At 40.6% G+C, this 25370-nt stretch overlaps 1 protein-coding gene across 1 annotated transcript in view; it reads right to left on the reverse strand.

Moving 5' to 3' along the window:
- Window positions 1-5621: 5621 nt before the first annotated feature.
- CATSPERE (catsper channel auxiliary subunit epsilon) overlaps window positions 5622-25370 on the reverse strand; it is a 171240-nt gene continuing 151491 nt past the window's right edge. Inside the window, exons 16-22 of the mRNA XM_078383093.1 lie at window positions 18274-18310; window positions 18076-18155; window positions 12725-12824; window positions 10577-10687; window positions 7915-8072; window positions 6821-6874; window positions 5622-6520 (exon numbers count right to left, since the gene is read on the reverse strand). Of these exons, the coding sequence (XP_078239219.1) occupies window positions 6337-6520; window positions 6821-6874; window positions 7915-8072; window positions 10577-10687; window positions 12725-12824; window positions 18076-18155; window positions 18274-18310 (724 nt within the window). The 3' untranslated portion in view covers window positions 5622-6336. The remainder of the gene's footprint in view (window positions 6521-6820; window positions 6875-7914; window positions 8073-10576; window positions 10688-12724; window positions 12825-18075; window positions 18156-18273; window positions 18311-25370) is intronic.

Genomic DNA, 25370 nt, shown 5'->3' on the forward strand with positions numbered 1-25370 from the left:
CAGGCCCCATTCACTCCCATTCGAAATTAAACTGCTTGAGTCAACACAGTTCCCGGGACATGAACTCTTGGCAGCCTGCATTTAAGTCTGTTTCGATTTTATTAAAAAGAAACCACTTAATACCGTATCTTTACTGTTTAATGACTCAATTTTGGTAACGTAAGCCAAATTAATTATCTATAGGGAAACTGTTCTGTTCAAAGGACTAGAAAGGCCAATTATTAAACAACATAAGTTTATTTAAGTGAACAAAGAAAACATTTCTCTACAGTTTCATTTCTAAGCAACAGCATAACGGTTCAGCACCTTCTATAAAAGTAAAACAAAACAAAAACTAAACTATAAACTAAGGTAAGCAAACGATATTCTTACGCAGTCCATACTGTTGAATTAGGTTCCTTTGCTTGGATCAAAGTAATGCGACGCCATGTTTTCAGAATCCCCAAAAAAACCTCTCTTCTCCCTCTCAAGTTACTTTTTCCAACCTCTTGTAAATTTCTCCAACCTGCCCCCTCCTGACATACTCAACCAATCACGAAGGCAAGAATTAGCATAGGGTACGCCCTACTTTCCCACCAACACCAAAGAATTGTTTATCATTCAGGTTAGAGATATTTTGACTCTGCCGTGTTTTCCTCTCCAGCTGCGGCGATAAGAAAAGCTGAAAATAACTACTAGTAATTTTCCAGAACTTAGCCTGTGTCAGACTCAAAATGGATTCCTCTATGGTTAAGACATGACTACATAACCCATCTCTAATTAGAAAAATACATTTCATCACAGAACCCTGTCTTATTTTCAAGGAAACAGGGTAGATTTCAGGCCTTGACATCTTGGAACAAGTCTTCAAAGGGGAAATCACCTCCAAGTCTGGGACAATCTGAACTGTTGACCCTCTCAGTCTGGATCCAATTAGCTGCCTTTCAAAAGGAGAACATTTTAACTCCTTCCTTGCTAAACAGGCATTCCAGGTTGTAAAAATATTTTAAAAGATATTTTAAAAAAGAACAGAAAACAAATATTTAGAAGCTCTCTTGATGAAGCTGTGAATTTATTATTATTATTATTATTATTATTATTATTATTATTATTATTATTATTATTATTATTATTATTATTATTATTATTATTATTATTATTATTATTATTATTATTATTATTATTATTATTATTATTATTATTATTATGCTTTGTGGATGGAAATGGTCTTAGTCAATTTTTGTTGCTATTTTATTTTTATTAAAAATATTTATATGTCACCTTTCTCCTGAAAGTTCCAAGGTGGCTTACAGTATTTAAAAGAAACAGAGTTAAATCTCAAATAATAAATTGTCACGATATTTTAAAAAGCATTAAACAAATATATTAAAACTTACAATAACAATATCAAAAACTCATGTAAAACACAGAAAGAATACTCCCTTAAAAACTCCCATTGGTCTATCAGCCAATTAAAGAAAAGCCTGCCTAAATAGAAAGGTCTTCGTGGGAAGGAGTACCAGAGTCCGGGAGTAGCAACAGAAAAGGTCATCTCCTGTGTACGCACCAAAAATGCCTGCGAGGGTGGTGGAACTGAGAGAAAGGCCTCCTCTGCTGATATTAATGCCCAAGTAGGCTCATAATGGGAGATATGGTACTTGAAATAGCTTGGACCTACAATATATCAGTGACAGATTTTACCGTCTTGGGCTCCATCATCACTGCAGATAGTGACAGCAGCCACAAAATTAAAAGACACCTGCTTCTTGGGAGGAAAGCGATGACAAACCTTGACAGCATCTTAAAAAGCAGAGAGATCAAAGCTATGGTTTTTCCTGTAGTGATGTACGGAAGTGAGAGCTCTTGAGAGTCCCCTGGACTGCAAGGAGAACAAATTTACCCATTCTAAAGGAAATCAACCCTGAGTGCTCACTGGAAAGACAGATCCTGAAGCTGAGGCTCCAGTACTTTGGCCATCTCATGAGAAGACTCCCTGGAAAAGACCCTGATGTTGGGAAAGCGTGAAGGCAAGAGGAGAAGGGGACGACAGAGGACGAGATGGCTGGACAGTGTCATTGAAGCTACCAACATAAATTTGACCAAACTCCGGAAAGCAGTGGAAGACAGGAGGGCCTGGCGTGCTCTGGTCCATCGGGTCATGAAGAATCAGACATGACTTAACAACTAAACAACAACACAGTATATCACAGAAGTGAATACAACCCCTTACATTTCATAAATATTTTAGTACAGTATATCCTTTCATGTGACAACACTGAAGAAATCACACTTGCTACAATGTAAAGCAGTGAGTATACAGCTTGTATAACAGTTTAAATGTGCTGTCCCCTCAAAATAACGCAAGACAAATCCATTAATGTCTAAACTGCTGGCAACAAACATGAGTCTCCGAAGGGAGGGGATCATGATCTGCTTCAGTATGTCACAGTACATGTTGGCATTCATTGTTCCCTCAATGAACTGTAGCTCCCCAGTGCCAGCAGAACTCATGCAGCCCCAGACCATGACACTCCCACCATCATGCTTGACTGTAGGCACACCACACTTGTCTTTGTATTCCTCACCTGATTGCCGCCATACACGCTTGACACCATCTGAACCAAATGTTTATCTTGATCTCACTGGACCACAGGACATGATTCCAGAAATCCATGTCCTTAGTCTGCTTGTCTGCAGCAAACTGTATGCAGGCTTTCTTGTGCATCATCTTTAGAAGAGGCTTCCTTCTGGGACGACAGCCCTGGAGACCAGTTTGATGCAGTGTGTGGCATATGGTCCAAGCACTGACAGGCTGACCCCCACCCCACCCCTTCAACCTCTGCAGCAATGCTGGCAGCACTCATCCATCTATTTCCCAAAGCCTTTGACCCGCGGAAGTTTCCAAAGAAAGCCTCATGTAAAACATGTTACAGCAATACAGCTGAAATTTAAGTAAGGCATGTGTTACCATGGCCAGATAGGGTCTCTCAAGGAACAGGCACAGTTGATACACTAGTTTTAATTGTGCAAAAGCACTGCTTCTACCATTGAAACCTGGGCATCCAGGCTCAGAGACGAATCCAGGAGCAAGCCCAAGTTGCAGGCCTGTGTTTCCTTTTAGCAGATCAGGTATGTTTTGTCTGAATTAAGTGACACCAAACACTGATCTAGAACTGAAACAACTTGCTTGGATTTAGATGGAAAGATTTAGGTATCATCCACATACTGGTGGCACTAAACCCCAAAAAGCCAGACAATCTTTCCCAGTGGTTTCATTTAGATGCTAAATAACATGCTATCAGAGCTTTGGTGCCAGTATCCTGTCATAGTGTCCATTCCACCCATTTTTTCACTATACAATTGCTTGGTAATTAAAATAAATTACAAATATGTTATGTGCTGTCGTCACTTCTGATGTGTGGCGACTATGAGTTTATAACCCCCCAAATGTCCTGTCATTAACAGCTCCAGTCACATCTTGCAAACCAACCTCACCTCATGTTAGGTTGTTCCCACTTCCTACTGCCTCCCCCTTCCTAGCAATATTATCTTTTCCTGTAACTTCTGCTCCGGTCTTGCAAATTAAGAGCTGTGGTGTCCCTTGTTGAAACAATCAGCCTCATATTAAATTTTCCCACTGCCCATCTCCCATCCCCACCCCCACTTTTCCCAGCAATACTGTCTTTTGTAGACAGTTCTGTATACTCATCATATGTTCAAGGTAGGATAGCTTAAATCCACTTATTTTTGTTCTAGTGAGATTTCAGGCTTTACTTGACTTTTCTGCCTTTTTAGCTGTTTGTGGTGTCTGTAAGACTCTCCCTCAACACCATGTTTCAAATTAGTTGATTGTTGTCCATTCTTTCATCACTGATATTCTTTCACATAGTATGGATTATATTAATAGTAATCAATTTATTTAGTAATAATCTTTGTTAACTCCTGGCTCTCTTTTATTCCAAAAGGTGAGGGGACATCTTTTGGAAAACATGCATACAATGTGTTTATAGAGCTTTTGGTTCAATTTAGCTTTTCTTCCTCAGGTTGCCTACCTCAAGGAAAGGTTTTGGAAACTGGAACATAGCTTTCTAGTCTGCCTTTTGCAGAGCAGGCATGGCACCATTAGTTTACCTGAGAGGTTAAAAGGTGTGTATGTTTCTCTATTGTATGTCTTGCACTTATTAACACAATTTCTTTGCCATTTCATTAAGTTCAAACTTAATGGACCCAAACTCCCAGAAGCCTTCACCGCTAGCTGTGCTGGCCATGTTTTCTGGGAGTTGTAGTCCAAGGACATTTGGGAATCCAAGGTTAGGAACCACTGCTGGAGACCATCTTGACTGCTACCATTGGTGTTGTCAACATTCAGGCTGCCCACTATCCAGGAAGTATGAAGGCATCTGCCCATAATTCATATAGTTTCTCATGAGTTCTGTCACTTTATGAATGGGGCAATTTAGCCCCTCCAGGAAGTGTGAGTAGTTGCCTCCTATACTTCCTGGGTTGTGGTAAAGAAAATTGTTGGAAAAACAGATGATCCCATGCTGTTCTGAGGGGTGGGAACCTTCGTTACTTGACACAAATAGAATGAAGATAAGTTGGTGTTTGGGTTTAATGAGAAGTGAATCAAACATCCTAGTAAGTAATGCAGTAAGTTATTTATGAAAGTAATGAAATGAGCTCTGGTATTTACATCCCAATCCCTCTGCTGAGTTTAGTGGAACATTAGTGTCATTTCTTTTTCTGCTCTGTACTTCTAGACTCAACTTGCAAGGCAGAACTAATTGTAAATATGACTGGCGAATTGCTTCAAGATAGAAATACACTTTACATCTGTTGCTTATCGAGTTATATAGCTCATGACGATAATGGTAATGTCTTAACTTCAGGTAATTCACCTACAAAAGTTACACCATTTGTGTAGCTACACAAAAGGTTTTAATCACCCTCATCATTTTAGAACTGCAGACCTAGAAGGGACTCTATGGATCATCGAGTCTAGCCCTTGTTAAGGAGGTATAGTGGGGAAATGAACTCCAAACCTCTGGCTCCACAGCCAGATAACTAAACCACTGGGCAATGTATATTAGCAATACAACTTTCAGTGCCTCTTCCTTTTCTAAATTTAGCTTGAACATCTGATATTTCCTGCTCCACATGCAGTAGAAATCTATCTTGTAGATTTTTCTTGCACAGGAGATTAATATAATGGTCCAGTAGTTGCTGCGATCTTTGACATGTCTTTAAAAAAAAAGAATTTGAAACACCACCCATTGAAGTGAATGGGAGGGTAATTTTTCATAGTGTGCTGGGTATCTGTAAAGCTCTCTTACTGGTGGGAGCAGAATTGTGAGTTCCAGGGTGATAGAGTTGGGCATGTGTGCTCCTCCTCTACTGCTGCTTCTATCATATCGATACCTGTACCACATTTCAGCCATTCTGCCAGCTGAGTTTTTGGCCCTATTGGCTAAGTTCTACCCATAAATGTGTCACACCAGCAATTTATCTCTACTATGATTGGTATAGCGGGGCTTCTACCAGCTCCTAAACCCTCTTAACTGGCAGATGTTGAATACAGTGCTGCATGATTAAGTTTTTGCTTTCTCAGATACATTACAGATTCATCTGAAAATGAAAGAATATTTCATATATTTAAATTTTATTTTTTTAAATGCTGAAACAAACATTGTGCGAAACAGTTTTTAATTATGCAAGCTATTGAAATGTTTGTGGGAAAATACCTTCAAAACTGGTAAATTACAGTGAATTTAAAATATATCACACATGGTTTGGGAATATAATATACAACAGTCTGAATTAAAGCATGGGGTGAAATGCTAAAAATGCATGACTACAAGAAACTTCTACGTTGCAAATTGGCAGCTCAGTCCTATCTAGAGTTAAATGTATTATTCATTTAACTATGTTCATTACCCTCTTCATTAGCCTATTCATTTCAGTGGAGTTAGTATAACATTAACTTTTCAGTGGATTGGTCTGTATATAAGTGCCAAATCTGCCCAAGCATCATGCCTTATTAAATGCAGAAGTTGTACCACTACTTGTCCATATACCAGTACAGTCTAAGAAATTCAGACTTGGGAGACTGGACAGCTGATATAGTAGGAAGTTAGGAAAAAAATTAACTATTGCAATCCTCTCCCCAACATATAGTTCAAAATTTAAAACAACAACCGGGGAAGTTTGAAGATGAACTACGCAATATCTCCTAGAAAAATGTTAAAAAATTGAGTTCTGATGTTTGAATGAAAGGGGCAGGAAACTACTTGTCTTACAGTTAAATTTTGGAGTTCACTGTAGAATACCACAATAATTCATAAGACATTACAAGTGAAGTCACTCTTTCTTAAGTCTATCTGTTGGCTGTATTACACTAGCCCGTGGGCTAGGTGTCAGTATGGGATCAACAAAATTGAGTGTCCGAAATGTCTTCACGTATCTGAAGTAGCTGAAGACTAGGACTCCCAAAAAGAGAGTCACTAGCATGGTAGACCAACCAGCCACCACCAACCAGTTTGGTCTGAAAGATAACCAAAACATATTTTAGATATTTAAAGTCTCTTATTCAGTTGATTCATCAAAACAAAACAAACATATACAGGAAAGGTTGTAGAAAGGAAATGGCATTTCTAAATACATATGCAACTATCTACACATTCCTAGCACATAGCAGAAATTAACATTAAGATCCATGCGTAGTCAAGATGAGTCTGTCACAGCAGAAAGCATCTTTTTTGCCTCATCGGACAGTAACTCACAGCTGTGTGTTTTCCAAAGATATGCATGTTTTACACCATTTAAAAGGGCCTTTGGCAATTACCTTTCAATGATACCATATGTACGGACGCCAAATAACGCAAAGAAGTTACAAAAGCTGTAACAAAGAAGAGACATACATCATTATTTTGGTATTCCATGTCCACCTGTCAAATTAAAATGATGATGATGAAAATAAACTCCAGACCAGCCTGCCCCAGTGTAGTGCCTTAGGGTGTTTCAGACTTCACTTTCCCTCAGCCCCAGCTAGTATGAGCAATGATGGGAAATACTGAGAATTTCAAGCCAAACTGGAAGGAGGCATCAGAGTAGGGAGACTTCTCTGAGCTATACATACATCACATTTAAATATACATAATTACGTATAATTTAAAAATACGTAATTCAAATTTTGATCACTATACAGCATGATTTGGGGTCTTAAAATCAAGCTGTTATGTGATTTAATGTACATGTGTATTTGTATACACACACACAAACACAGACACAACATAATCAGAATTTTTAAAAATTATCTGGAAGTATAAACACACCACTACCAGTTCTTTAAAATAGCACCAGCACATTATTACAGATTTGGGATGTATGAGAAATTCAGTGTTTGGTAATTCTAATAGAAATGGACATAATAATGCACATCCTGAATATTACTAGTGTTTGGCTTAAAAAAGGAGCAAAACATGTTGAACTGTGCATTTTGAAGAAGAAAAACTATAGAGATGTGTATTTAAATGCATATTGGTGCAGACTTAAATTTATTTTGTGGATTAATACAGGCAGGAGAATACAGTGTCTAAGCTTAGACACATGTTAATGTGACACAGATGGAGAAATAGACTAATATGTTAATCCATATTTAGCTGTCATTCCAGTGCTGCTACTAAAGTTGTGGAAGCACTGAGAACAAGTCATTTGGTAGGTCAGTTGCATGGATAAACTACTAGTTTTTAACTATCCTGTGAAATTATGTAAATGAGGCAGGGCAAATGCACAGTAAAAGCCTCATCTGAACTCTGGAAGCATGCTTAGTTGTGGGATCACCCCTTGTAAAGTGCATTAGAGTAGTATAGACTTAAATAGACGATCATGAATCATGTTTACAAAGTTCAAATCAGAAAAAAAATGGTTAAAGTTAACCTGAAGTTTGGGTCAACTATCTTCAACCTGAACATATAAATTCCAGTATTATACTGAGGCCAGGTGATAGAGTTGATGCCAGAATGGTTTAAGATCTCATATGGATTATCTAAGTCACTTAGATCTTCCGTGATAGTTGCAAAACAGGATGCATAATTCTGGGGAGGGAAAAAGGAAAGGAGCAGGGGGGAGATGTGGTTGTTAAATTATCAGGAAACATGTTACATCAGTTCATCCCTCTTAATTTTCTGTTCTAGACTGTGTCAAATAAATATTCTGTAGTATTTGATGATACAAATGAAATCATCCCCTGAATGTGAAAGCAGAGGCTAAGAAGCAGTGCTTGAATTATGAGGGCTCTTAAGAATATCCACAGACCCCTTAGCTGCTCAATTCAGTTTTAAATAAAGCATGGCTCTTAGCTTTCTAAAAAACGGTAATTGGGGGTACCCTCATAAAAGGTAACAGGGCAGAGGAATCTGAGCAGTGAAATGTTGAGAGTAACTCTTCATCTTAAATGCAGCCTAAAATCCAGACTGACACCTTACTATTGCCCCTTCTTTAAATTTGGGGTACAGAAAATCTGAGTTAAGAAAACCTATTGTTTTTAAACTTTGTTATGCCGCTCAGAGTAGACTATCTGTCTAGATGGGCAGGGTATAAATCTAATAAAATAAATAAAATGTAGGACTAAATCTGGACCTAATGTGAATTCTAAGAAATTCATTTTGTTTGAGGCCTCCTCAAGCCTTCCCACTTCCTTCCATTTTCTGCTATTAGCTTAACCAAGTAACAAAGGCAGAAGACACAGAAGAGTATATTAAATTGTTAAAGTTTGGGGGGGGGAGATGAAACAGAGCTGTATGGTCCTTGTGTGATGGGCCACACGGCCCTGTAAGAAGTTAAGAGGAGAAATCCAATCAACAGCTAACAGGGGTAAGCTTTGGCAGCCATGCTTTCTGAATTCACCTTTGAGAACCAGATGGATACAGACAATTGGCAGGAATGCTGAGGACTCTCATATGTCCGTAATATTTTGGTGCACAGCTTGAGGGAGACAGATTTATGTTGGAAGCTAGCTACTGCTCAGTTTTCGAGTGGTCCAATAAAGATATCACCTTCCATAGCTTTTAGGTCTATCAAATATTTAAGTATAAGATGCCAGAAGAAGTGCATTTAACTAAAATGTGTTTAAGCACTTTGGCCAACATTCAATTGTTACTCCCAATTAGAATAGACTCAATGAATGAACTGCTGAATAGGAAACCAACACTTATGAAAATCCTCTTGATTCACTGGGTCTGCTGTGGGTGGAACTAGCAATTAAATTTAGTGTATTCGCGAAGGCTTTCACGGCCGGGATCTAATGGTTGTTGTGGGTTTTTCAGGCTCTTTGGCCGTGTTCTGAAGGTTGTTCTTCCTGACATTTCACTAGTCTCTGTGTCCGAATCTGAAGATGCCGGCCACAGAGACTGGCGAAACGTCAGGAAGAACAACCTTCAGAACATGGCCAAAGAGCCCGAAAAACCCACAACAACCAATTAAATTTAGGCTAGACAATTGACTTGAGGAAACACCTGTCCCTCAGTAAGGAAAAGAACTGGAAGCTTAAACAGGCAAAACTAGTTATTCAGTTTGAATGAGATAGAGTTTGAAGCAGCTAGAGAAAAACAGCTAATTTACAAATTTTAGGTTGTAAAGCAAAGCATGCTGCTTATATACCGTCCCATAGTGCTTAAAGCACTTTCTAAGTGATTTATAAGTTAATTATGCAGGCTACACAATGCATCCCCGCCCCCCAGCAAGCTCAGTATTCATTTTACCAGCCTTGGAAGGACAGAAGGCTGAGTTAACCCTGAGCTGGCTACCTCAGATTGAACCCTGGGTGATGAGCACAGTTTTATTTTATTTTATTTATTTAACTTATATGCCACCCACTCTACCCAAAGGTCTCTGGGCGGCCTACAACAATTAAAATACAATAAAAAGATAAAACAATTAAAATAGATACTCTAAAAACTGCCATCAGGACCCACAGTTGATATTATTTCAATTAAAAGCCTTCTGGAACAGGAAGGTTTTGACTTGGTGCAGAAATGTCATTAGCGTCGGTGCCTGACGAATCTCAGTTGGAAGGGCATTCCATAGTCTGGGGGCAGCTGCCAAAAAGGCCCTTTGTCTACAAGCCATCCCTCTTACCTTCTTGAGGGATGGCTCTTTCAAAAGGGCCCCCTGGCTAGATCTTAACTGCCGGGTAGGCTCATATGGAAATTTTGGCTACAGAATAGCATTTTAACCACTGTGCCACAAGGCTGTAATTATCTGACCTGTGCCTTCACTGAGAAAAAAATCATGAGGCTGATTGTGCAGCATTTCAACTAGAAACTCATATGTAGGACAATTTTTAACAACTATCCAATGTGAATTGAACCAGGTGGGTGGGAGGACCATGGTTCATAAAACTATAATTACTGGATTGCTATATGAAATATCATACATTTATTTATTTAACTTATATGTCACCCACACTACCCAAAGGTCTCTGGGCCGCTTACAACAATTTGTATTTCCCTCATCTCATGAATATATATAGTTAATATTAGATACAACTTTGAAGCTGATTCATTTCAATACTGTATTGATGCAGTGTACTACTCCATACATGTGGTCCCCAAATCATATCTGCTTCCTCAGGTGTAATGGAAGACGTTTCATTAATGCCATAACTATAGATCATGAAATTCCAGCTCTGGGCCCTATTTACACACCGAACCTGTTAAAAGAATATAAACATACAAAGTATACCACAAACAAAACAAATTCTGACAAATGTGTAAGTTTTGAAGGTCATACACACTACATCCCATGCTTTTGTACTTTTACAAACTTTCAGACAAGTATTTAATAGTAAAGATTGGAAATTCTTTAATAGTAAATATGGTAATTTGTTTAGAAAACTCATGTTTCTATGAAGTTAGTCATGCAAAGAAAAAATAGTTACAGCTTGACTCTACTAATTGACAGAAGTTGTAGTAATATGGTAAGTGTAAACGCTTCAGTGTGCTCATATATCATACTCCCCCTCCTGGTACTCTTAGTTTAGTATAAGATTGCTAATATGTAGACTAAGAACAATGTTTACTCTGTTATTCCAAACAAAATTCTTCCTGTTATGACTCCTAAAATGCCAAATTATTGAGATCAATAACAGGTCATTTAATGACTCTGTGGGTCATATTAGAATATTATTTCATGGTTTAAATTAATGTGCTTCAATGTGATTAACCTTTAAATGCCAACCCCTGTTCTCAGTTTATTGTACATTTTGATAGTAGCAATTTTTAGTAAAGTATTTAACATTTCTTATAGGAGAGGGCTAGAACAAATCAGGTTGATCAATTTTCTTGAACAACTACCAATCTAGTTCCTTTTATCCCTTCTATATTTGTTCCTTTGTTTTTGAATTTTATCTTGTTGGGTTTGGCCAAGTATTCCAGCCCATCCAGATTGTTTTGAATCAGGGTGTGGCTGCTACATCACCAAGATAGATGCATAGCCTTGAAGTTCCACAATCCACCTGGTCTTTCAACAACTCAAAGCTGTACTTCACAGCTAGGTACTATTGCCAAATATCTCAATTAGAAATGAAGTGGGGCTTTGGCACTGCCAAGTGTTTTTATGGGATTCGTCATGCCTAAAAATATTTCTGACACTCAAAAGTTGTCTGAGGCTCTTATAACTTCACATATTCTACCGAGCTTTTTTAAAGCAGCCAAAGGCAATGACAGTATTCATTAAGACCAATTCTCTCAAATCAGAATTGAACTCCAGGATTGGGCTTCACACACTGGATACAAAACTGATTATCAGAAAGTGCACAGCATAAGCAGCAATGAATTTCACACAACGCCCATAAAGGAAAATTAAGAAATTGTCTACACTGATATAGATCATACAAGCCAAGGTGGAAGGTTCAGGTCACAGGTTCAGGTCACATGGTAAATCTTAATCTTTTAAGTTGTGGCAAAACTTGAAGGGGCAAGGGAAGAATATTATAACCTTTCTCATCTCTGAAATACGCTTGAGTCTCCAGCTAGCAAATAATGGTAGTGAAAGAGCCAATCTTGCTCAGGGTCCTAGATCTCAACTTTGTATCTGCCTAGAGATATTTTAGATGCTTTGTTTGGTGCTTTCAGAAACTCCAAACTATGTAAGCCATCAACAACATTAGATCTTCTAGATCTACAGGCAACCTGTAATGAAGAAGGCATAAGCCTTGCTGATGTTTGTTGTCTTCTTTTCCTCTGGTACCCAGACCTAAGAAGGTGTCAGAGTGGAAGGAGCTGGGTTTTCTGTCCTCTAAGATCCACTAATTCCACAAGCAGCACACCCCGTTCCAAAGAAAACATGGATTTTGGAAGATGAGATAATACTCATCTATCTTTTTAGATGGACCACAATGACCTGACAGCTAGCTTCCTTCTCAGGATACGTTGGCTTGTCATTATGATGTGATGCCACAAAATATCAAAATGTGTGTGGAGGTGTAATTCTTGTATGGGAAAACGTTGGAGGTGGGGGGAAATGAAAGTAAAAGGAAAGAAAAAAAGGAAATTTAAATGAAAATATGGCCATTTCAACTGGGGCTTATCCCTACCAGTGTTAACGCTTACACCACAGCCACTATTTTGAACGAGGTACACTGTAGTGAGTAATCAAATACTACAGACATATATTTTCAAGAAATATTTGTTTTCAACACCTCTTTACACACCCAAATCATCAATATATAAACATTACAAGTATCTACCTGTTCCATAGTTGCATTGTAGCCAAAATCATTCCTGCCATTCATTTCCCACAATACATAGTTTGCATCAACAATACTCAAAAATTCATTATCAATATATCTGAAAACAAAAGAAATATAATCAATATCTTCTATAATCCATAGAAATATACTAAAAAGTCTTTGCCTGAACCACATCCAACAAGTCTTCCAATTCAGCCAATACTTCTCCTTTGCCAGTGAAAGGCACGGTTTTCTGTAGAGAAACAATGGGGGCAACCGCCCCCCAGCTCTGCCCCTACTGTTAGCCTGTTGCCTCAGACAATAAAGCAATGAGTACAGTGAATTCATTGCCTCTCACCACCTCCCAGAAGACCTCTAGCTGTGCTGCAGAGCTGCTATTGCTCTGCACAGGTCTCTGCTGTGGTGTTTCCTAAGTGAAGAGAAGGAAGACTGTAGCTGTGGCTGTAGCAGCCTCTTCTTAAAAAAGTAACATGTACAGGCATCAGCAGTACTTTCCCCTGCTGCCTGAAAAAGAAAAGGAAGAGTTATAGCAGGCCTTAGTGCTCAAAACCTGAAAAGGAAGATGTGGTAAAACTGTGAAGTAGTGAAAAACTGGCTCCACCAGGATGAGAAGAAGGATAGCTTGGCTATACTTTATAATGTGTGGGTAATTGAGCCAAGACATCCCTAACACCTATGAAATCTTATCTGTAGCTCTAGAATATCTTCTGAGAATAATTCCCAGCCTGGCTTTTCATGAGATGTGGATAGTTTGCACCTGTGAAGATCCAGGGGCGCTCATGCAGCAGAAACCAATTAATTGGTTTAATCTGATTGGTGGGTAGTTTCACCCATCATGAGGGGATGCAAGGTTAGATGGAACAATGGAGTAGTGAAGCAGCAGCTAACTTGTAGAAATAAGCTTCTTCATCTTTGCTCCAACATGTAACTATTATCATGCTGAACTTTGCTTATGTCTTGGAACTTTGCTATGTTATAGCTTAGAGTTAGATAACTTTATTATTTTATGTGGGAGTGATTCCTAATCACCTGAAACTCTGAAAATATTTTTATTTTTCCATAATATGGAACTGCTTTGTTATATTAATCTTGCCAGAGTCATTAAGTCTTTTGCTGAACTTGTATGTTTTACTAAAATTTCTTTAATAAAATTACAAAATTTTACAGCTGTGCTGTCATTTAGACAATGGGAGGAGTTGAAGGTTCTAAATCATGTGCCTTATGTACTCTGAGGTTTTTAAATATCTTTGTGGGTTTTTATGTTTCTACCTTGCAGGATTGGTTTGCAACCCGGAGCAACAACCTGCTTGTTCTTCCTGAAGCATCGAGGAACAAGAGGTTTAGAGGGTGTTGGGAGAAGGGGATTGCAGGAAACTCTCAATCACTAGTGCACTGACCCACCTGGCAAGCACCCACACCAGGTAACACAGACTTCTCTCTTTCCCCAAAGCTTAACTGTTATGTCACTGCAATTAAGAGATAATCCATTTTCCCCAGGAACTCTATATTGTTGTAAGTGATCTCTGCTATAAAGTAAATTATTTGACAGCTGTTTAGTCTTGAATGGGCTAGTAAAAATATTAGCTTTACAAAATATATGTTCCTGGTGGAAACAATTTTTTTAATTCATTTGCTCATATGGATAAAGCCAGCTTTCTGCATTTTCAGCCTCTCTTATGACTGGCATAATAACTACATGCATTTCCAAATTTTCTACCACACCCCTGCTGAGGGATTCTTAGAGCTATGCAGGGAGGAAGAATCTAGCTGTGTATAGTTGGTATGAGCCAACCTGTATGGTGATCTCAACTACCACGGAGGAAGTGTGTGGTCCAGTAACAGCCTGATACCTCATGCAGCTACCAGCCCATTTGCCATTTAAGGTTTGGGACACTGAGACCCTCTGTGCCTCTTCTTTGGAGTGGGCAGACACCTTTTCATCAGAGTCTTCTCCTTTGGGTGGCTGAGGCTCCACCTCTTTTTTGGCAAGAGAAGATGCTGCAGCTATAGCTACAATCATAATTTTAAAGCATGGTGCACAGGTTTGGGGAATGACTCCAGCACACTTCTGCCACCCTCATCCTTGGCAGTTTGTGGAACAAGAGGATGGACAGCATTTTGTCTCTTCTTCATTCTCTATGTGTGATGGAAGTGCCACCACTGACATGGCATAATACTGCAGTGCTTCCTGCCTTAAATAGCTAGAGAGCCTAGCCAATCCCTGGAGGGCCCTTGGCCTTAGTACTGCTTAACAGCTTTTCTGATGGTGGTTGCAGACTCAAAGAGCAGTACATGGAGGAAGAATTAAATAACTTCTTTGTTCTACCACTTTTCAAATGGTGATCTAGCCCTTCCGTTCTCACAATGCAAAGGGGAAGATGATGCTGTGCTCCGAGGGGAGTGTTCTCTTACTGAATATAGAATATATATGGATTGCCCAGCTGCGTCCCTATCTTGATGTTGGAGCACTTACCACTCTGGTCCATGCGCTTGTAATCTCAAGATTAGACTACTGCAATGCACTCTACGTCAGCTACCTTTGAGATTGATGTGGAAGTTTCAAATGGGGCAGAATGCGGTGGCCAGACTTCTCAGTGCGACGAGAAAATATCAGCATATTTCCCCCCACTCTGGCTGCCTTGCATTGGCTGCCCGTTCGTTTCTGCATTGATTTCAAAGTATTAATGATGACATATAAAGCCCTAAACGGTTTAGGACCTCAATATCTAGTGGAATGCCTCCTCCCACCTAGATCTACCTGAATCACTCGTTCTAGCCAGGAAGTGCGGCTGAGGGGCCTAACACTGAGGGAGGCCCAGAGAGAAAGAACAAGAAACCGGGCCTTCTCGGCAGTGGTCCCTCGCCTTTGGAACAGTCTGCCCTCAGAGATCTGTCTGGCTCCCTCGCTGGGTGTTTTTAAGAGCCAATTTAAGACCTGGCTCTTTAGGCAGGCTTCCCCCCGTCATCACTTGAATATTTTTCCCGACTTGAAATATGTTACTACTGTAGTTTTATATTTTATTATATTGTTTTTATTTTATCTATTATTGTTAGCTGCCCAGAGTAGACTTTGATTTAGATGGGTGGGGTATAAATAAAATAAAATAAAATAAATATTATTTCTGAAGAACTTTTTGTCATTTACCAGTATGCTGTTTTGTAGCTCTGCCTGTGCAATGAAAGTGCCATCATTGTCAGCAGCAGATTACCACTAATTAAAGAGTTCCTTTTTGGATTTTGGTGTGCACATAACTTCATATCATTGCATAAGATTCACAACACAGGCAATTAAAAAAAAGGAATCCCTTTATTAGCAGCAGCCTCCCACTGATATCACTCCTATTGCATATTCAGAGATATGCCACAGGATACTAGTCATTAAGACATACTTGATCAGAATCTTATCAGCAATTTTATGCTTACATGAGGGAAGCTCTGTAACGAATGGGGGCAACTTGCTACTCATTAATGATGTGACAGTTATATTTCTGGTTCATGCCTTATCATGCACCTGAGTACACATTCTGGAATGCACCTCAATAATGAACAGCAATACACTGACACTATTTATTTATTTATTTGTTTCTTTTTTTATTTTTATTTATAGGCCACCTTTTTCCAAATAAGGGGACCCAAGGCAGTTCACAATATTAAAAAGACTATAATTAAAAAATAATAAATCAAACTTAAAAAATTTAACTATATGCAAATTAAAATACAATAAATGCAAATTAAAAAGAATTAAAAACTATATTAACTGTAAGAACTGCATTCAGGAATTCAACTATGGTTGTCAAAAGCCTAATGTAGCGTTCACCCCAAGTTATATACTATGAGTTATGCATTATTCATGTTATATGTTAATGTGGTTAAGAGGTGGGACCAAAAGAGATGTTAAAAGGTGGAGCCTGAGAGGAGAGAGTCAGTCAGAGTCTGAGCCTTGTGAGCTCTGTGTTTGGGGAACAAACAGGGGCCACAAGGGTGATCGCCACACCTACGTAAGGAGATGGGTCTTCATTTGTCAGTGGAAACATAAAAGGGAGGGACCACTCTGGTCTCCTGAGGGAGAGCACTCCACAGTCTGGGAGCTGCTACTGAGAAGGCCCTCTCGTGTCCCCATCAGCCATTCCTGCACTGGCAATGGGACCAAGAGGAGGCTCTCCTCTGATGATCTTACACACCAAGAAAGCTTGTATGAGGAGATAAGGTCCACACCCAAACTGTATAGGGCTTTAAATATGTAATGACCAGCACTTTAAATTGGGCCTGGAAATAGACTGGTAGCCAGTGAACTTGTAACCGGGGCGTTATATACTGCCTATAACTGGCCCCAGTCAGTAGTCTGGCTGCTGCATTGTGAACCAGCTGAGGTTTCCGAGCTGTCTTCAAAGGCAGCCCCATATAGAGCACATTACAGTAATCCAAGCTGGATGCAACTAAGGCATGCGTCACTTTAGCCAAATCAGACATCTCAAGCAATGGGCACAACTGGAACACCAGTTTTAACTATGCAAAAGCACTCTTGGCCATCATCAAAACCTGGCCAGCTAGGTTCAAAGATGAATCCAGGAGTACACCCAAGCTGCAAACCTGAGTTTTCAGGGGAAGTGCAACCCCATCTAGCAGAGGTTGTGTCCCTATTCCCTCATCTGATTTCCGGTTGTCCAGGAGCACCTCTGTCTTGTCTGCATTAAGTTTCAGTTTGTTTGCCCTTGTCCAAACCATTACTGATACCAGGCACTGGTTTAGAACCAAGACAGCTTCCTTGGAATCAGATGGGAAGGAGAGATAGAGTTGGGTGGTATCTGCATACTGATGATACTGAACTTATAGGATTTCTCCTAGAGTAACTTTCCAACAGGATTCTGGCCACTGTATCTAGCACCAAGAGGCTGAGGGAGGTAATGGAGTTATTTGAGTCAAATACGTTGCGGGTTGTCTTCCTGTAATTTTATTTATTTATTCATTTAAAATATTTTTATTCCACATTTCTCCTTAGAAGTACCCAAAGTGACCTACAAGATGGAATTTTAGAAGTTCCACCCTACCTGAAAGAGAAAACTTGGAACCATTGGCTCTCAAATACAACTACTAAAACATTAAACTCTCAAGAAATACGCTAAACTCATTTTTCTTTTCCTCTTTATTTCTGCCTTTGCTTAACATATATCTCCTTCTAAGGACATAACCTGTATTAATCAATAATACACTTCTGCAAAATCCTAAATGTACTGTCCAATAGTAACTTAAATTAAATTTTATAATGTGGTTTTGACAAAAAGGATTAATGCATAAAGGCTTTTTAATGCATTTTTTCTAGATACCTATAGTTGTTCAGTTTTACTTACAAGCCAATTGTAGGACGAAATGTATCTGCATAATGAACATCTATTGGGCAACCATAGGTTTGGAGATCATAGTCTATTTCCTAGAGGAAAGGTAGTTTAGTACAAGTTTTCTTTTTCCTTCTATTTGCATAATAAAATATAGATAGAATAATAAATAATAATAAATAATATTTTAATAATAAAATATAGAATTTTTACCAAGTCTTCTTGAATTGTTTTGTTCCTGAGAGATTTCCTAATAGGAGAGAAAATGGGTTTTCAGCTGTAACCAACATTTACTAAGAGTGGTTAACCACAGCAATGCAAATTGATGTGGCTTCTTCCTTTCTGGAAAGTATTCTGGTGGTCATATAATAAGTATAGATTTTCCTTGCCCACACTACTAAATAGCAGATGATTTATCTATCCCTTTGCCATTTCATAATGAAGTAGTCATTATAGAGTTGGCTAATTGAATCAGTGGGGATTTGGTGAGTCAACTCCTACAGAAATTCCATAGATTCAGTTGGTCTGCTGTCGCTGTGATTTACTACTAGATTTCAGCCAGTAGGATGTGCAGAAGTAGGGTGTGCAGCTGGAAAGCCAGGATGAACTAATGAGAACTTGCTCCACAAAAGCAGTGAAAATGAGGACCGCATTAGAAGTGGATGATCCCATGAATAAAAGTCTGTTGCAAGCACTGCAGCAAGTTGTTCTAGACCTGAGAGCCATATAGTAGGTGATGGTTATGAGGGACTCTCCCCTTCCCCAGCTGTTCAGGATATTCTAAGAGTTTGAGGGATATTAGTAAAGTAATGAACATATCACTGAAATATCAATTTTGGATAGGATCTCAGTTTCACTAAGTTCCATGGGAATTTTTGTAATAGGGATACAATAAGGAAAACTTTAGAATGTAAGCAGCTTAAATAAAAACAGAACTTAAACACAATAGTAAGGGCCCAGGAAAGAAAGGTTACTTACCTGTAACCATGGTTCTTCTAGTGGACCTCTGTGAATTCACACATGTGAGTTACAGTCTGCGCTGGTGCAGGGTTTCTCGGAATATTCCAGAGCTTTTTCTGCAAAGGTAACAATATTAAGGGTTGCCCTATCGTGCATGCTCCACCCACCTCAGCATTCAGTTCCATTTTATCCGTCACCTGTAAAGCCGAAAACCCAGTAAACTAAAAATAAGTGACAGATATTGGGGAGACTGGGTGGGTAAGTGTGAATTCACAGAGGTCCACTTGAAGAACCATGGCTACAGGTAAGTAACCTTTTTTGTTCTTCTTGGCCTCTATGAATGCACACATATGGGTGACTAGCAAGCTTCACTTATCAGAAGACGGGCCTTCACTCCAACATTGAAGTTAGAACTCCTCTCCCAAAGCGTGCTTCCTTTCTGGCCCTGAGGTCAAGCCTGTAGTGCGCTACAAATGTAGACGCATTGAACCAAGTAGCTGCCTTGCAAATGTCCAAGACATCCACACCTCGTAACAACGCAGTGGATGTCACCACAGCCCTAGTGGAATGGGCTCTCAAGGGTTCTGGAGGATCCTTGCCAGACAGTACATAAGTCAAACTGATGGTGGAGACAATCCATCAAGAGATGGTTGAAGAGGAAGCAGGCAAACTTTTGCGTGAACCAAAAAAGCAGAGGAACAACTTGGGAGAAACATGAAAGTCCTTAGTTCTGTGTGTGTAATATGCTAAGGCACGTCTCACATCCAAAGAATGAAGTGATCTGTCAACATCTGAAGAAGGGTTCAGAAACAAGGTAGGTAAAGTTAAAGACTGGTTAAGACGAAAACTGGAGACAACTTTTGGTAAGAAAGAGACACTGGGGTAAAGGACCACTGTAAAACTGTAGATAAGGAGGGTTTGCTCTCAAGGCAGCAAGCTCACTGGCCCTTCTAGCAGAGGTTATGGCCACCAAGAATAATGTTTTAAAGGACAGCAGTCTGATGTCAGAAGTAGCCATCGGCTCGAAAGGACGACGAGTGAGAGCATGGAGGACAAGCTGTAAAGACCACGGACGAATGTTGTGCAGGCCTTTCATGAAAGATTTAACAGTAGGATGGGAGAACAAAAGAGCCAAGTCGGAATCACGGGGTTGATATGAGACTATTCCCAAAATATAGACCTTTAAAGTTGATAGAGACAAGCCAAGATCAAACAGGTAACGTAAATAGTGAAGAAGGACTTCCAACGAAACTGGTACCGGCTGAAAGCCCTTAGACTGGGCAAACTTCAGAAAATTATTCCATTTATAAGTATAGAGAAGCTTTGTAGATGGCTTTCTGGCCTTGTTGAGGACTTTGTGGATTAGGTGAGAATCCTCCAAGCTGTTAGGTGGAGAGACTCCAGGTCAGGGTGATGGATGTTGCTGGTATTCTGGGTAAGAAGATGAGGCAGAAGTGGTAGTTTCACAAAATCTGATGCCATTGCTTTGAGAGTGGCAAACCATGGCTGCCAAGGCCACCATGGTGCCACCAGAATGACATCAGCCCTTGCTTCCCGGATCTCTAGCAGGGTCCTCTGAACTAACGGTATTGGTGGAAACAGGCAAAGAAGCTCTGTTGGCCATTTGACCATGAATGCACCCACCAGGGATGAGGGGTCTCTGCCTGCACAAGAGCAAAATACCTCGCATTTTGCATTCAGCCGAGTTGCAAACATGTCCACTTTGGGATGACCCCATCGTGCACAAATCATCTTGAAATTGGACACATCCAGTTCCCATTCGTGAGTCTGTCCTGTCATATGACTCAGCCTGTCCGTCACTTCGTTCTCTGATGTGGAAACATAAATGGCTACAAGAAACACATGCCAGTCGTAACACCACTCCCAGAGGTGAACTGTCAGATAGAGGAGTGACATGGAGTGGGTGCCTCCTTGTTTGTTTATATAATACAGTGGTGCCTCGTACAACAATGTTAATTGGTTCAAAAAAAAAAACCGTTCTGTGAAAACATCGTTCTGTGAAACACCATTTCCCATAGAGATGCATTGAAAACCGGATAATCCGTTCCAATTGGAACGGATTGCCGTCCTTAAGCGAAAATCTCCATAGGAAATATCGTTGTGTGAAACAATGTATCCACCATTCAAATGCATTGAGTAGGCTTCAAGGCATCTCAATGGGGGAGAAAAAAATTCACCAAACATTAACTCAGAAGACTCAGAACAAAGCCAGATTAAGTTTGCAAAGGTTTCACAAGCTGCACCAACGAGTCCAAGCATTTAAAACAGTTTCTGAGTCTTCGTTAATTTTTGGTAAAAAAAAAATTTCTGCCCCATTGAGATGCATAGCCCCCCCCCCCAACCAAGAAGCAGCATGGCAGCAGTTAAAATTTTTTTAAAATCAGATTTGAACTTGGGCATCCAAATCCCAGAGGCAGGCATGGCCACAAGAGAACAGCAACCATTTCCTTGCAGAATTCCACACACACAAAGCATAACCCCCCCCAACCAAGAAGCAGCATGCAGGAAAAAAATTAAAACCAGGTTTGAATTTGGGCATTCAAATCCCACACAAATCCACAGAAACCCCCAGCCAAAAAACCCCCTGCAATTTCCCCAATGAAAAAAAACCCCATAACCAAAGCCAGACAGACCCAAATTCCCCCTTGCAAAAATCATCAGAGTTTTGCAGTACAGTACAGTACAGATACACTGTAAAACCCACTACCCACCCAGGAGAAGAAATGCAAGCTTACCTTTGAAAGTTCTCCAGCACAGAAAGCACCCACAAGACAGAGCAAAGAGGCAAAGCCAACCTTTGAACTGCATGTGGGAAAGTAAACCCAGGATGCATGGGGAAGGTTTTTTATCCCTTCCCTGCACAGGCGCAATGCATCCTGGGTACAGGCAGTTAGAAGAACAAATTAGCATTGCCAAACAGCCACCTTTCCCGCTCTTTTTTGAAAACATTGTTAAGTGAAACAGGGGACCCAAAATGCAATCGTTCTGTGAAGCATGGTCCCAAAATCGTTGTGCGAAAATTCCCCATAGGAAACATCGTTGTGTGAGGCGGCAAATTTTTCAGAAAAAAGCCATCGTTGTGTGAATTTATCGTTGTGTGAGGCACCACTGTACATGGTCTTGGTGTTGTCAGTCACTACCTGAACCCCACGACCCTGTATTAGTGGCAGGAATGCACAGAAAGCCTTTATCACTGCCAACATCTCCAAATAGTTTATATGAAGAACACCTTCTCGCCTGGACCAAAGGTCGTGTACTTGGTGAGTGCTGCAGTGAGCTCCCCATCCTGTGGGACTGGCATCTGTGGTGACCTGTACTGTAAGACGTAGTGGGTGAAACGGACGTCCCATGAGGAGATGGGGAAGGACAGTCCAACACTGTAGTTGCTTTGCAAGCTCCGGAGTGACACAAAGGCGTTTCCTTGGACTGTCTACCATTAGGTCGAATTGGGACAGGTACCAAGTCTGTAAGGATCTCATCTTTAGCCGTGCATGTGGAAAAGCTGTTGTTGTAGAGGCCATGAGACCTAGAGATGTTGTGTGTGATGAGCTGTGACCCTGGAGAAAGGACGAAAGGGGTGGATTGCGCGATATATCTTTTGGACCCGTTCCGGAGGTAGAAAAATGCGGGCCCGAACAGAGTCTAGTCGCGCTCCTATGTAGTTGACTACCCGAGAGGGAACTAGGTGGGATTTCTTGAAGTTCACCTTGAGACCCAGATTTTGCAAAGTCTGAAGAACCAATTCGGTGTCTCGAAGGGCTTTTTGATGAGAAGCAGCTACGATTAGCCAATTGTCGATATAAAGAAAAACCATGATGTTGTTGAGGCGCAGGTGAGCTGCTATTGGGGCCATACACTTCGTAAACGTGCGAGGAGCGGTGGACAGCCTGAACGGAAGGGTGCAAATTGATAAGCTGTATCTATAAAGAAAAAATGGAGGTATTTTCGATGCTGTTGGTGAATGGAAATATGAAAATAGGCGTCTTGTAAGTCTATCACTACAAACCAATTGCCATGTCGCAACAGGTGAATTATGGAGTCTAAAGTCACCATATGAAAACGATGGGTTCAAAGATAGGAATTCAAGTCTCTGAGATCCAAGATTGGCCTGATACCTCTGTCCTTTTTTGGTATGGCAAAGTAATGGGAATAGAAGCCGTTCCTGATGTCTTGTGGCTGCACCCATTGAATGGCTTGTTTTTTGAGTAGAGCCAAAATTTCCTCTTTTAGAGCAGGATTGAACGAAGTAAACTTGACGTTTCCTAGGGGAGGAAGCTTGAAAACTCTACTCAATAACTGAACCGAACAATGTTTAACACCCAACTGTCTTGTGTAATCTTTAACCAATTTTGAAGAAAGGGTACCAACCGGGTAGGGGAATCTGCATCGGGAAGAGACGTGGTCCTTAAGTCAAAGATAATGATTTGATTTCTTTGCAGGTGGATGATAAGATTGACGTCTTTGAGAAGATCCTTGAGGCCTGAAAGTAGCAGAAGTGGATGATGCCTGTACAGGCTTAACGTGGTTCTGTGGTTTGTAGGCACGGTAGGGTTGTGAGGATGTCTGCTGATATTGCTGCTGAGTATATGGCCATTGCTGTCTTTGGTGCTTAGGCTGTTGATAAATGGTATAAGACTTGGCTTTCTTTTTCTTGTGCAGGTTCTCCATGGAATCATCGGTCTTTTCATTAAAGAGACTTGTGGCATCGAAGGGGAGCTCTTCTATTGGGACTTGGCATCCTCCTTGATTCCCGAAGACCTTAACCAGGCATGCCATTGTAAGGATATGGCAGCAATCATAGACTTGGATGCAACATCAGCCGAGTGTCCGGAAGCAAGCCTCTGGTGTTTAGCAACTGTGGTGGCTTCTGAATATATATTAAGGAGATCAGCCTTCATATCATCTGGCGCTGCTTCAAGGGCTGAGAGAAACTTAGCCCACAACTGTCTCTGGTAAACGCCCATAGCCGCATGATAATTGGCTACCCATAGAACGAAGGTGGCGAAAGAGTACATTTTACGCCCTAGGACATCTAATTGCCTCCCTTCTCTATTAGTTGGAGTCACCTTAGCTCTTCCACCTGTCTTAGATTAGATTGGACCACAATGGAATTAGAAGCTGGGTGCTTGAATAAAAAGGCAGTATCAGTTCCATGAGTGTGATAATGATTCTCAATCCTTCTAGTGACCTGAGCTGATGTGGATGGGATTGCCCAAGACTCTTTAACCAATTCCATGAGAGCAGGAATAAAGGCAATACTGAGAGGAGGGGAATGTTCCTGGTTGATGTCTCCGAAAATCAAATCCTCCTTGGGTGGTGGTGGTTGCTCAATGTCCAGTTTTAAGGATTTGGCCTTTCTAGAGACCATCTGGGCATATGAGGAGAAATCCTCTGATGGAGAGGATCCGTGTAGGTCGGCAGTATCCAATTCCGGAGTTCTGCCATCCACCGGGGTTTCCATAGAAGAGTCAGAAAAGTTTTCCTGCTCTTGATCCGATGGTCCAGAAGAAAAAGACTCATTCTGGTTGGAAAGAGGAGGCAGATGTGTTGCCTGCTGCATTTTATGCCTAGAAATAGATTGCCTAGGTTGTTACTGAATGGGCTGTGACTCTTCCTGCGGGTGAGATACAGCCCTGTTAGCACTGCTGTGGGAAGGTAGTTTAGAAGTAGTCGTCTTGCTTGTGCTCTGATGCTTCAGGCGCTTTAGAGCAGCTCTGTCAATGTTGTGGCCTCAACGCCGATGTCTAGGCGGAGATGGAGAGGATGAGGACAACGTAGAAGCATGAACATAGCGGAGCTTTTTCTGCCTAAGGCGCTCGTCCAGCTCCGAATAATAGTCGTCATCGACCTTGTCCTCCCGGTGTCGACGGCGGGATCGCTGCCTGTTGACATCGATGTAAACTGGGTCCTCATAGGATGACCTTTGATGATGTTGAGTAGAGCTAGGGATCACTACAATCTCTCGACGAGAACGATGCCTATGCGGAGAGATGAGTATCTTCTTAGCTGTTCTTTTTTGAGGTGGAGACATCGACGCTGACGAAGCCGATGGTGATAACTGAATAATTGTAGCCCGCCCGGTAGACACAGGGCTTGAATGGGCAGACATTGAGCTAGATGGAATTACATTCTCTAGCTGGCGAGGACTAGGCGAACGGCTCGGCATTGATGGTAACCCGGGCGTCTGTCAATGTGGCAGTGACACAGTGCCGTCTGACAGGGATTCACGGTCCTGTGAAGAATCTTGTAATATAGGAGAAGGCAATGAAGCGGAAACTGGGGGAATATCTCAGGGCCGATCCTTTTTGGTTGTTGGCTTATCTTTCTTC

This window comes from Pogona vitticeps, chromosome 1 (genome assembly GCF_051106095.1).
Source record: "Pogona vitticeps strain Pit_001003342236 chromosome 1, PviZW2.1, whole genome shotgun sequence".
Classification (NCBI taxonomy): Eukaryota; Metazoa; Chordata; class Lepidosauria; order Squamata; family Agamidae; genus Pogona; species Pogona vitticeps.